This window comes from Cucurbita moschata, unplaced genomic scaffold, assembly GCF_002738365.1.
Source record: "Cucurbita moschata cultivar Rifu unplaced genomic scaffold, Cmos_1.0 Cmo_Scf00019, whole genome shotgun sequence".
In the NCBI taxonomy this organism is placed as follows: Eukaryota; Viridiplantae; Streptophyta; class Magnoliopsida; order Cucurbitales; family Cucurbitaceae; genus Cucurbita; species Cucurbita moschata.
In genome coordinates this window covers 3,727,492-3,740,268 of record NW_019268535.1, presented here as the reverse complement: position 1 = coordinate 3,740,268, position 12,777 = coordinate 3,727,492, and the positions used below count along the sequence as shown (strand labels likewise).

General features: G+C 35.1%; 1 protein-coding gene across 3 annotated transcripts in view; it reads right to left on the bottom strand.

The window, feature by feature from the left end:
* Positions 1–11,071, bottom strand: part of LOC111457024 (cyclin-T1-4-like) — a 15,086-nt gene extending 4,015 nt beyond the window's left edge. The window contains exons 1-4 of one of the 3 annotated variants that reach the window (XM_023099136.1): positions 10,842–11,071; positions 10,608–10,702; positions 9,583–9,881; positions 546–627 (exon numbers count right to left, since the gene is read on the bottom strand). In XM_023099136.1, the coding sequence (XP_022954904.1) occupies positions 546–627; positions 9,583–9,809 (309 nt within the window). In that variant the 5' untranslated portion in view covers positions 9,810–9,881; positions 10,608–10,702; positions 10,842–11,071. The remainder of the gene's footprint in view (positions 1–545; positions 628–9,582; positions 9,882–10,607; positions 10,703–10,841) is intronic. The other 2 variants (XM_023099135.1, XM_023099134.1) reach the window with 2 other exon arrangements.
* Between the last annotated feature and the right edge of the window lie 1,706 nt (positions 11,072–12,777).

Genomic DNA, 12,777 nt, shown 5'->3' with positions numbered 1-12,777 from the left:
TTTTTTTTTTTTTTTTTTTTTTTTTTTTTTTTTTTTTTTTTTTTTTTTTTTTTTGAGAATATTACAAAATGGGGGTGATGAATTGAACTTACAACCTCTTGAAGTAGGAATTCCCACTAAATAATGCTGATTTATTATACATAATAAATGGATAAAAAATATTACAATAAAATTCATATTCATGTATCAAGTCAATTTTCAGGGAATTAAATCCAAGTAATTTGCAGATGGTACTACTACCAAAAACATAAATGCAGAGTTTTCAACAAAGAGTTCACATACTACATTTTAAAGCGAAAAAACAAAAAGATCCAAAATTGTTTATATTTCATGACTTAATATCAATAACTATTTTCACTGCTACGAAGTCTGAGTGTTCTATGTCACGAGTTAATGCAATAAACAAATTTTATTGTAATAGCAAAGATTTAAATGGATATTTGGCCATGTATAAGTAAGAATTTAAAGTAATCTTTGATACATACACCATGAAAACAATATCAGGAGCATAACTTTGTTATAATTAATCAAAACAAGATACATACCCTTCTGTCATTCTTTGCATGGGACTGACGAAGAAAGAATCTATGACAGAATATTATAGCTGTGGCTATTGTTACTTGAGGCCTGCATTAAATATGATTTTAGAGATATATTAGTTAAGAAATAAAATTTCAAAAGATAATTATCCATACTATTATGATGGAACATTATAATATTTCTCGTGTTGAGTGTAATAGTATGTATTTATCTTTTAGCTTAGCCATTCTCTCTTAACCTAATGAAAACAACGAAGTAACCCATATTGAGTAGGTTCGGTTGAACTAATCCATTTAAGCCCCAACAACGCATAGGGGGAAGACCTTTGGCAAGGTCAATAGTGCTAATTTGCTTAAGTACAACCAACCAAGCAATTGAACTCCAATTGTTGACTGAAATTTCAATAGGACTTTGTAGAAAGCAGAGATAACATCTCTGGGAGCTTTGAAAGATCAAAGGTGGTTACAAAAATGCAAAAAGCGTTGGATTGAAGATGGCGATACAAATTCTAGCTTCTTCCATCTTATTATGACCAATAAGAAAACAGAAATCCACCGCCCTTGAGATTCTTTCCAATCAAGGAAGAAGCCTTATGAAGGAAGAGGAGATTCTAGTTGAATGCATCAACTTTTACATCAAGCTATATATGAGAACAGTGAACTTGGTGATTGGAACCAATCAAGATTTATTTATTAGCTGATTTAGAAGGTGAATTTACAAAATTTGAAATTTTGCAGGATGTTGATCTTCTTGAAATGGACAAGACTCCTGAGCTCAATGGTTTCACAGCAGAAGTCTTTAAAAATGTGGAACATGCTCCTACTCGATATTATGAGAGTGTTTCAAGACTTTTTTTCCTTTTCAGAATGGGATTATTAACGCTAGCCTTAATGAGACAAATTTATTTACTTCCAAGGAAAATCGATGCTAAACCTGTAGTTGATTTTCGTCCCATTGCCTTACAAGATTCCTATCAGAGCATCTCAAAGAGGTACTTCCCCTCACCATTACTAATAACCAAACAACTTTTGTTGAAGGAAGACAAAATGTTATGCTTCTTTAATGGCTAATGAATTGTAGATGAATTGAAAAGGGGAAAAAAGGTTAAGTTATCAAACTTTATATTTTAAGGCTTTTGACAAGGTGGATTGGGACTTTCTTGATCTTGTACTTGTCTCCAAAGGTTTTGGTTATAAATGGAAATCATGGATTAAACAAAGGGTGCACTTCTTCCACCAATTTCTCTATTGTAATTAATGGTTGTCCTCGCAGTAAAATATAAGCTACAAGGGGTCTTCGACAAGGGGGTCCACTAGTTTCAGTCGATTGATATAAAAAGCTGAATGTGAAGATCGAATCAAAGGTTTTCCAGTAGGTCAAGGAACCCTTTGTATTAGCCACATCTAGTTTGCAGATGACACCATTCTATTCACCATTATGGAGGATGAATCAACCTTTATCCTTTTTGGTGTGGTTAAAGTTTTCGAAGAGATATCTTGAGCTCATGGTCTAACACTATCTAGGCTTCCCCTTAATGATGCTCCAATATCATCATCTTTCCGGGCTACAATCATCGAGAAATTGAGAGAAGATTATCGACTTGGGGATCCATTTTTACTTAGAAGGATGGAAGACTTACTCTCAAGCAAGCCACCTTATCAAACCTTCCAACTTACTAACTTACCTTGTTTGTGGTGCCAAACAAGGTATCTCAAGAGGTGGGAAGACTATTCGAGACTTTCTTATGAAAAGGGTGTCATCTTTTTAGATGGAGTGACATCCTCTATCCCATGGACCAAGGAGGCCTTGGAGTAACATCCTCTGTCCCATAGATCAAGGACGCCTTGGCCTTTAATCATTGATGGACAAAAACAAAGCTCTCCTGCCACAATGGGTTTGACAATATAGCCTATAAAAGCAAGCTCTTTGTAGGATTGATCAAGGAAAATATGGGTCTACTAATTATTGAAATTGGGCTAAGACCCCACCAAAGGCTCAAGGAAAAACATTATCAAATAGTAAGATCATCACCAGCTGCATTTATCATCAAGTTGGCAATGGAGCATCAACCTCTTTTTGGAACGATCCTTGGGTTACTTCCCCCAGTCATTCACTACCCACTCTCACATAGGATATCTCATTGCAAAGAGGCCACAACTAGAGGTTTTGAATACCACCATAAAAAGCATCTCTCTCTCTCTCCATAGGATATCATTCTACACTTCATAGGATATCTCTCTGCAAACACCAATGATGTTTTCCAGCTCCTATGGCCTTCTTGCCATGTCCCTGGGTTGATGCTTTGTATGTCAAAAGACTTGATGAAACCCCAGAACATTTATTTATGCATTGCATGTTTGCAGCTCAATTTTACACTAGAGTTAGCTCGGCATTTGGATGGTATTTGACCTTCCCTCTTGAAATTGAAGTTTTCCTCCCTACAATCACCCTTTTAAAAATACAAAGGCCATACTTTGGATGCATATTACTCCGACTTTCTTTTGGATTCTCAGGAAAAGATGGAAACAGCGTGACTTCATTGATAAAGGTATCATAGACATCATAAAAGTTGATCGTTGACAAGGAGCAAAGCATAGCAAGCCATCTCCCATGCATAGACGGTACAATTCATTTTCAAGAAGACCTAAAGGATGATGATTTCAAACGCACTCTGAACTTGATCAGCATCTTAGACATCATGAACTTAAAGGAAGTAAGTTCTAATGCTATGATAGATGACTCTCAAGTGTGCTACTACTAGTTAGAACTTAAATCTCTTATTTATTTCTTGGAGTGATAATACCAAAAGCATCAATTAATGGTTGTTGACCTCAACTTTTATACAAGTGATGCCCAAAATACTCCCAACTTAACTTTCTTGTCGCTCACTAAGAGGATCAAACATTGTACGAGGAATTTCCCCAGGGGTAACAACGATTACAAGGCAACCTGGCAATGGAAAAGTAGGGTCATTTCCGTCAGTTTTGAGTACTCACTATTAGGCAATTTAAGGAATAATTTTTCCATTGGTCGCTAGGTGGCTGCAATACTTGATATTGGAAGAATGTGCCCTTTGGCAACAAGATAATTGTTACCAAATATGGTAGGAAGATAAGGGCCTAGTTTAGTTTCAATCATTTTGTAAAACACAAAAGGTGGTTCACGCCTTTGTTACAAGCTGCTATTGGGCAATGATGCATTTAAGCTAGGGCAGGTACACACTAATACGTTTCCTTATACCTTAGCCAGCTCCAAAAAGCCATCCACCTCCATTAAGTAATTTATTTTTTAACGAGAAACAACTTATCAATGGTATAATAAAAATGAAAAAATGTTCAAGGGTTCAAATAATTGATTGGAGTTTATAAAAAGAAAGAAAATACAAATCCAGAACCTAGAAATGATTACAATCTTCTTCCTAATGCACATTAATGAAAACCGAACAAACTTGAGGAATATACTGCCTAGAGACCCAAAATCTGAAATTGTTATCTTGAAAATGAAAGACAATTTAGACTTACCATTAATGCCCCTAAAAACTAGAATAAACGTCGGATGAGAAAAGGCTTCTTCCAACAAGAACTTTTTAAATTCAAACCAAGGAAATAAATGCTAACTTAAACAATCTTCCACCCTAATGAAAAAGAACCCTAAAAGCCTCAAAATTCTGCAAAGAAAACTACCTCAAACTAAGATAAATAAAAAAATAAAATAAAATAAACCCTTTGAAATTCAAACCAATGAAATAAATACTGACTTAAGCAAACCAATGACTTGATGAGAGATTCATTATTTTCAGAAGAATTTGCTTTCAAATTGGGGTGAAAAAATTCATTTAATTACAAAATACATGATGAGAAAGGAATCAAAACAAAAGTACTAACAACCATTGAAACGACACCCTAGACTCCTTTTACTCAACAATCCACCTTTAAACTCACGCTCAACAATTGGTCTTCATAATTTAGCCAAATGAGAATAAAGAGGAGTGGCAGCAGACTTTAACAACAACAATAAAGTCCTCAGTTTAATTGAGGTTAATCCCTTTAAGGTAAATTTCTTCTCAAGGTTCTGTGCTAGTTGAAACTCATGATTGGTTTCGCCCATAGTGTAATTGAGAAAGCACCACAAATAGTGCAGCGGACAAGCTACTTGTCTTCTAAAATCTGGCCCTTACACAGTTCCCATTCTCATCCTAGAAAGAAGAATGTAGTGTGGTCTAAAAGTGGGCTGATCGAGTCTTGGTTTCTTAAGTCCCAAACAAAGGAATGTAGTGCAGTACTTGAAGTGGATGTGGACTGTGAAAATCAACTGTTGTGCAGAATTCTAAATCGTTCCAAGTCATTACAAGAAAATATGATCTAAATGATGATGGAAGGTTAACTAAAAATAAGAGTTCTTATTCCAAGAAGTCTTCGAACCTTTATCACTTCCTGCAAAGACAACTTGCTCCATCTTTCGGAGATGTTTGTAATGGTATGAACATCTCAAAAGATGTCATAATGGGTTCTATACTACCAAGCAAATGAATGTAGGGTGCCTCTTGAAGTGGGTGTGAACTGTGAAGAACAAGTTATGTGTAGAATTCTAAATCATTCCAAGTCACTACAAGAAAAAGTGATCTAAATGATAAGGGATGGTTTACTAAAAATACGTGTCCTTATTCCAAAAAGTCTTCAAAATCACTTAATGCAAAGACAATTTGCTTCATCTTTTGGAGGCTTTCGTAATGGTATGAACACCTTATGGTCAAATGTAATGAAAGATAGTCATTGGAAAGCGTGAAATGAAGGAAACCATAGAATTTTATCCCAATAAAGGGGAAGCAAATACTTATATCTTCCTCATTCCCAAGTAAAGGGGGGAAAACATCATTCATGATTATATACACATTAACCTTGTTTCATGGGAAAGAGTCATCNCCAATTGTTCCCACCAAAGTTTTTTCTTTTAGTCACGTGTCAGATGTCGTATTGTTTTACTTTCCAAAAATTAACGTTAAATATGTTTTTTAATAACAAAATTACAATTTTATTTTTTTTTTTTTTTTTTTTTTTTTTTAATTAGAAACTGAACTTGCATCAAGAAAAAGTGAAAGAATACAAAGGTATCCAAAAAAAACCAAGCCTACAAAAGGAACTCAATTATAGAAAGGGCATCCAATCAATTAAAATAGTACAACGCAATAATTTCAAAAGACCTAAGAAACTAACATCCAAAGGGAAACATAAAACCCTGACAGAGGAAAAACATCATTGGGGATTCTCTCCGTTCCTCTAAAGTTATGTGTAGGTCTGTATCGTTTCTGCAAATATTCTCTGATTTCTTTCTTTCTACAGATTCCAAAAGAAAGCCATGATGAGGTTTTTCCATACTAGGGCTTTTGCGTTCTTGAAAGGGTGGTACATTAAGGCCATATCCAAAAAATCCTTTACCTCCCTAGGAAATGTGAGATGCCGTCCGAATATACTAAGAATCGTTGTCCAGAAATTTTGAGTATATGTGCATTGCATAAACAAGTGACTTTGTGATTCGTTTGCTTTCTTGCATAGTGGACACCAATTTGGAGAGAGGGTGATGTAAGGAATTCTTTTTTGAAGATTTTTACTTGTGCCGATGGCTTTATGTGCTATTTCCCAAAGGAAGAACTTCACCTTTTTAGGTTGATGTCCTTTCCATATAGTCTTTGCTAGCGTGGGATTTATTGCTTCTATTTTTTCCCCCATGTCCATCGTCAAGGATTTTGTAGAAAAGACCCCGTCAGCGCTGGGGAGCCAAGTTAGTGAGTCTTCTTTGTTTGACAATACCACTGGGGCAAGGTCAAGGCTTAATTCGGCCCACTCCGCTGCTTCATTATCCTTTAGATTCCTACCAAGCTTCAAGTCCCAAAATTTGTTGACAACATTCCACGTTTCTTTAATTGTGGCTTTTTTGTTGTGAAAGTGGATACTTCAAAGCTAGCGTGGTGTTTTCAATCCATGGGTTGGTCCAAAATGATGTGCTTCCCCCATTCCCCACCTTATGGCGAGTTCGGTGGGTGATGAGATTTTGATGTTTCTTTATGTACTTCCAAGGCCCTTTTGTAGAAGATGGAGGGAGGTGATCTTTGTTTGATGTAGGAGTATATTTAGCCTTTATAAGATTTCGCCATAAGGCCTTTTCTTCATGATGATATCTCCATATCCATTTGGCGAGGAGAGCGGTGTTCTTCTTCCTTATCGAGAGAAGACTGAGACCTCCCTTTTCTGTTGGGAGGTTTATAATATTCCAACGAACAAGGTGTGCGCTATCTTTCCACAAGTAATTTCTTAGAAGTCTTTCTATATCCGTGGCCACTTTTTGTGGCATTTCAAATAGAGACATATAGTAGGTAGGGAGGTTGGATAATGTGGCTTGTATTAGGGTAAGTCTTCCGCCTTTTGAAGTATAACGTGATGACCATGTTGACAACCTTCTTTCTATTTTCTCAATAATAATCTTCTAGAAGGAAAAGGATTTGTGATTTCCTTTTAGAGGTAGTCCTAGGTACATATTCGTCCATTCTCCCTTTTTACAACCATATATTTTTTACACAAGGAAATTCAAAGATAATAAATTTATGCATCTATGTGCTTAAAAAATGAGTTCAATGTATTTTATTCTCAAAATTTACTAGTTTTGTCCAAGATTAGCAAGAGTCTAATTAGTATACAAAACAAGTGCTTGGTATTTGTTTAAAAGATGCTGAGACTTGTATTAACTTTGTATAACTAGGGTCTAACACATACCTAATGTGTTAACATGTGTTTATATATGCCCAACAAGTGTTAGAGTGTCCAAGTGACGGATACATATCGACCACGAACATATTAGCCAAACTAAAGTGTTTGTGCTTCTTAGTCTAGAATTGTCTACATTCCACCCAATCACCCACTCAAATAGATGAGGACCGTATTTACAATAATCTTATACCAAACGAATTCAAGAGAGAACCTCTAAGCCATTTTGTCAGAAAAGCTTTGTTACGAATCCTTAAATTCCCCAATTGTAGCCTCCCAAGGTTCAGAAGCTTCCTCAATGCCTCCCAACTCACCAAGGTCTTTGGACTACAATTTTGAAATCCTTCAACCTCATAAAGGATAGAGCCTACAATAAAAAAGTAAAGGATCCAATATCTTGGGTGCCTCATTCTCCCATAGCCAAGGATTTCCCTATTTCCTTGCTCTTTACACCTCGAAGAATGCTCAAGTTTGTGTTGGTCTACCACCATAAACCCTTGCAACAACGACCTTCCCATGCCACCTTAAAGATGAACTTACCAAGTAGCTTACCCTCGCCCAAAAACTTAGCTATTGTCCCTAAGGAGACAATTGTTTTAGAAAGCAAGTTTTCATTTTAAAATGAGAACGAATATAAAAGGTCAAAAAAACTAGCCTGTACAAAAGGGAGCCCAAACCCACCAGAAGAACCTCCCAGCCAAAAGATTAACGCCTAAGTAATAATTCCTCCATCCACATCCAATGAAGACAATGGGATGTGGCCTCTTAATCCCAAGAAAGTTGAAATCCATGATTAGTAACCGAAGGTAGTGACCCACACAAGGTTTCCTTTTGTGGCCTCTTTGGAGAGACAAGTACACAAGGAATGTATAATTCTTTTTGCTCAGAGCTTCACCACAAAGCTATCAAAACACAATACCTAATCCAAAAATTACTCCCAAATTGTGTTGCATTTCCCATCATGGATTATAAAACATGAGCATTAATTTTGATCATGCGACTTCACAAGAAAATTTTGGACTTCCATTCTAGTAGCTTTTGAGTGGTAGTTCCTTTGCATAAGGACAATAGTAGTTGCCATCAGGCTTTGTTGGTGGGCATCCTTTCAAAAAAAGACAAGGAGATCCTATGGATACAGCTTATACGGCTTTCCTTTGAAGTCCTTGGAAGGAGGGAAACAACATGATCTTCATAGACAAATTTTAGCCTTATATTATATCCGAAGGTTTTCCATGTCAATGTGAAACTAAATATCATGCAGCGTCAATGTGGTTCTCTCCTTTCATCATAAGACTCCATGATGTCGTAGGATTAGGGTAAATTGGGATAAATTCATATTAATGGTTATATTCTTGATTAATCCCTTTTAATTTTCCTTTTTGAATTTGTATTTGCCATAATTCTCTTCAAATAGAGAATCTCTCTCATGTATCCAAAACTTAGATTCATAATAAAGATTTGATTAAATATTGTAAAGAAAACTCTTTTTATCCTCTAAGGCTACTCGGAATTGGTATCAAAGCAACTATTTGGGCCAACTCTAGCTACAATGCAAATTGCAAGAGGGAGGGTTACAACTACTTATAAGGTGATGCATTTTAGTATACATGCTTTCCCTGTTGGACAACATATATACATGCTTTCCCTTTTGGGCAACATTTTTAACTTGCCTTGATTGCAGTTTCTTCTCTTTTTCCAATCCCAATTTTAGGGTTTAGGAGAGAGAGTTCTTGTCTCTCTATCCTCCTTTTGTGTTTCTAATGAAAATCTTGCGACTCTTCACCCCCCACCCAAAATAAAAAATCTACCAAGGGTGTTTCCCCTCTAGAATTCAAAAAGGTAAAACCCTAAATAATCATATTAGTGAGCTTCATGGTACCACTGTTTTGGGAATTAGCATGAGAGGAACCAGAGTTTTTAAATAAAAGTTAATGATGCAATCAGCGCTTAACAGGAAGGTACTTTTACCCAAACTCTTCAATAACACTATTGGTTTTGGTAAAGGGGTACATTTGTAATCTTCCCTGTTCCTCAAATACATTTTTACATAATCGCATACTTTTAACATACATCCATATGGAATAAAGCTCAAAATGTGCATTTTAACCTATGATACTCATAGCCAAACTGCAATAGGAACTAAGGCATAAGATGAATGGGCATCCTATAAGTCACTAAAAAAAATATTCATGTTTTCATTAAATGCTAAATACAGACTTGCACAACAAATTCTCCATTTACCACATACATAATATTTAGGTAAAATCAAGCATCAAAGACTTACACTTTAAGCCTCATGCCCAGATCTTGCAAAAATGTGCAGTATGACTTTCGTAAATAAGTCTCCTTCTTCAAGTCAATACCATCTCTTCTTGATGGGGAATTTTCTTCGATTTCCTTTCTGGACAAGTACCAATGACCTGCTTCGTCTTGCTTTTCTTGAGAACTCTTCGAAGACCCACCATCAGATGTTCTATGATGTGTTGAATCGAATGGTAGAAATCCAGACATGATGTTCAATAGCCTAGAACAATGCCAATTTTCTGTATCAATTCAACTCCCTTAAACTAAAACAGCTATTTCCTGCCAATAAGATCAAGATAAGAACAAATTCAGATATAAATCACAAAAATCACGAACTGACAAAGTCACTGTGACCAATTAAAATATTTCAAATACTAGTTTTTAGTTCATTAAAAATTTGGGCTATTTTGAAAACGATTTTGACTCTGTTCAAAGAAGTGTTTTAAAAAATAAAAAATAAAAATAAAAAAATTATAATGAAAAGTTAATGTTATTGTTAGTAGGGAATCATTATTCACAGACCATAATTTTGGAATGAACAACTTTATTTAGTTAGTACATTATCGGAACTCATTCCTAATAAGCAAATGTAAAAGCACTACAAAGAATGGGAATCCATATGCTATAAACTAGAAAGGCTACACTTGCTAGCATAAAAGGCCAGTTTCATGTAACTCAGGTCTGTTAAATACAACTCCCTGCCACTTCGGAACAAAATTCTTTCAGAACTTATTCTCATGTGGAACCGAATATGCTCCTTATCCTTTTTCCATTCCCTATCAATCAGTTATTAGAAGCACAAATTCATCTATAGTAAGCTTACCCATATACCTATTCTCTTTAGTCATAAGCCCTTACAACTCACCATTACCATTTTTGCATACTTCGAATAATTCCTTACCGATTAAGCAAAAACGCCAACAGTCTCGAAGCGGGTATGAAGAAACAGGGGGAAAAAACAGTTCTCAAGTAAGAAACAGGAAAGTATAAGTCTTCGATCTTTACCTTTGCATTATCCACTCTTGCCACGAAGCTCATTAACACCACGATTTTCCTTATCCAAAGCTCTCAGAATTCGCGAAATCCAAGAGCTTCCCTCCCTGCCGAATAGCAGAACAATACCAATTAGCGAAACGGATGAGAGGAAGATCGAGATAAAAACATTAAAACCCCAAAAAACAACGCGGAAGGGTAACAAAAAGTTGAAAAAAAAAAAACAAGGGATTAGAAGAAACGTACACATACAAAACCGTGAGTGTGAGCCCGCGAGAGAGCAGCTGCTAAGGAAGAGCAGGAATCAATATCAGAGAGAGATTGAGGGGGAAATTGAGGAAAAACATGGAATTGGGAGATGGAGATGGCGCAGTGTTGGTGTGTGGTATGCCCTAGAGGGTTGGAGGGAAGAACGGCATGCGACCGCGCAAACTGATTTATGAGAAAATGGGCGAAAACAAAGAGCCAAACACACTGAGACTCTTTGACCTTTCTCTGCTATCATTATTTTTCTTTCTTTTTCTTTTTTTTCTTTTTCTTTTTCTTTTTCTTTTAGGATAAATTGCAAATTTATTTCCTCAATTTCCAGAAAATTAAAATTTAGGTCCTAACATTTTTTAAAATTAGAATTTTACCCCTTTAGTTTCATAAAATCTCATAAAATATCCACGCTTCCTTGTTCGTGTCAATGAGATAATCTCTTGTATTTAGTTAATTATGTAAGCTAAGGAGCTGATTCGATAAAAAAAAATTGATTTGATAGAGAACAGTTTCGAGTGAATGGACAACTCGTTATTCAATTCGCTTTTTTCGTTAATAAGTTATTTATCTAAAGAAGGTCGGTTGAATATTTTTTATTTTTTATTTTTTTTATTCGACGAATAAGAAGACATATCAAACACGAGCATAATGTTTGCTTCTCGTCGAACTAAATAATATTAAAAAAAAAAGATAATAGGGAATTAATAATAAAAAAATATTGAATTATTTTCATCTTTATTTTTAAAAAATAAAATTAAAATTTTTAATTTAATTTGAAAGGTGAAATTTTTAGAGTTGGGAAAGCTAGTATAGTTGACTTATTCTATACTTCTCCAAGGTTGCATTCACCTTTACCCACTTGACTCGTAAAGAGTGATGAAGCTTGTGAGAGGAGCTTCTAAAAGCAAACCGATACGTCACTTAAACACTAGTCGTTAAGAATGAGTTAACCAAGATATTATCATACCGTTGCACTGATTCCGAGTTCGAATTCGGTTGAGTTTGCATCTTGAGACGATTCTTCAATTGTGCATAACTAATTTGCTCCATGATTGATAATTTGTTCCATTTAATTTGATTGGAACGAGTGAATATCCTTGCTGATCAGAGTGATGAATATAATAACGATGTGTTAAATCAACATCCGAAATTTTGGAGCTGGATTTGGCGGATTCTGTCATAAAGGAAATTTTGATATTTAAGAACACCAAGATCGGTGCTCTGGTACCATGTTAAGAATGAGAAATAGAAATAGAATTGGGATCCAAAGTATGATCTTCATTCATTCACGTTTAAATAGGATACAAACTATTAATAATACCTAAAAATGATGGAAAAATATATATCTAACTAAATCCGGTAAATAAGATAAAATATACTGCTAATCAAATCATAAAGATAAAATATAAACTAACAACTCCAAAAAATAAAGAAAAAAATATTAACTGAGTAAGGATATCTACTCCATAAGTAATTATTAAAATATATTCTCTAAATATCATATCTTAATATTAACGGGTTATGTAGTATGGTAGAGTGATTGTCTACCCCTCTCGTCAATTGAAAAATTATGAGTTAATCTGTCCCGAGTTGGGTATCGTGGTTTTTGCATTGAAAATATGGAGACATTATTCGCATAGAGAGAAGATACAATTATACATAGACGATCGGAGTTTGAAGTATGTAGCCACTCAAAAGGAGGTGAAATATGAGACGATGAGGTAGCTTGAACTAGTTACAGATTACGACGTAGAGATACTTTACTATCCTAGTGAAGTCAACAACGTTGTAGAACATTGAGTAGAAAGAATCTGCACGTCAGTTTTTAATATGAACCAAATGGACAAACAAGTTGATCTGAAACGAGCTAAAATCATCATTACGATCAAGGAAATGACTGCACAATTGATATAGTTAATTG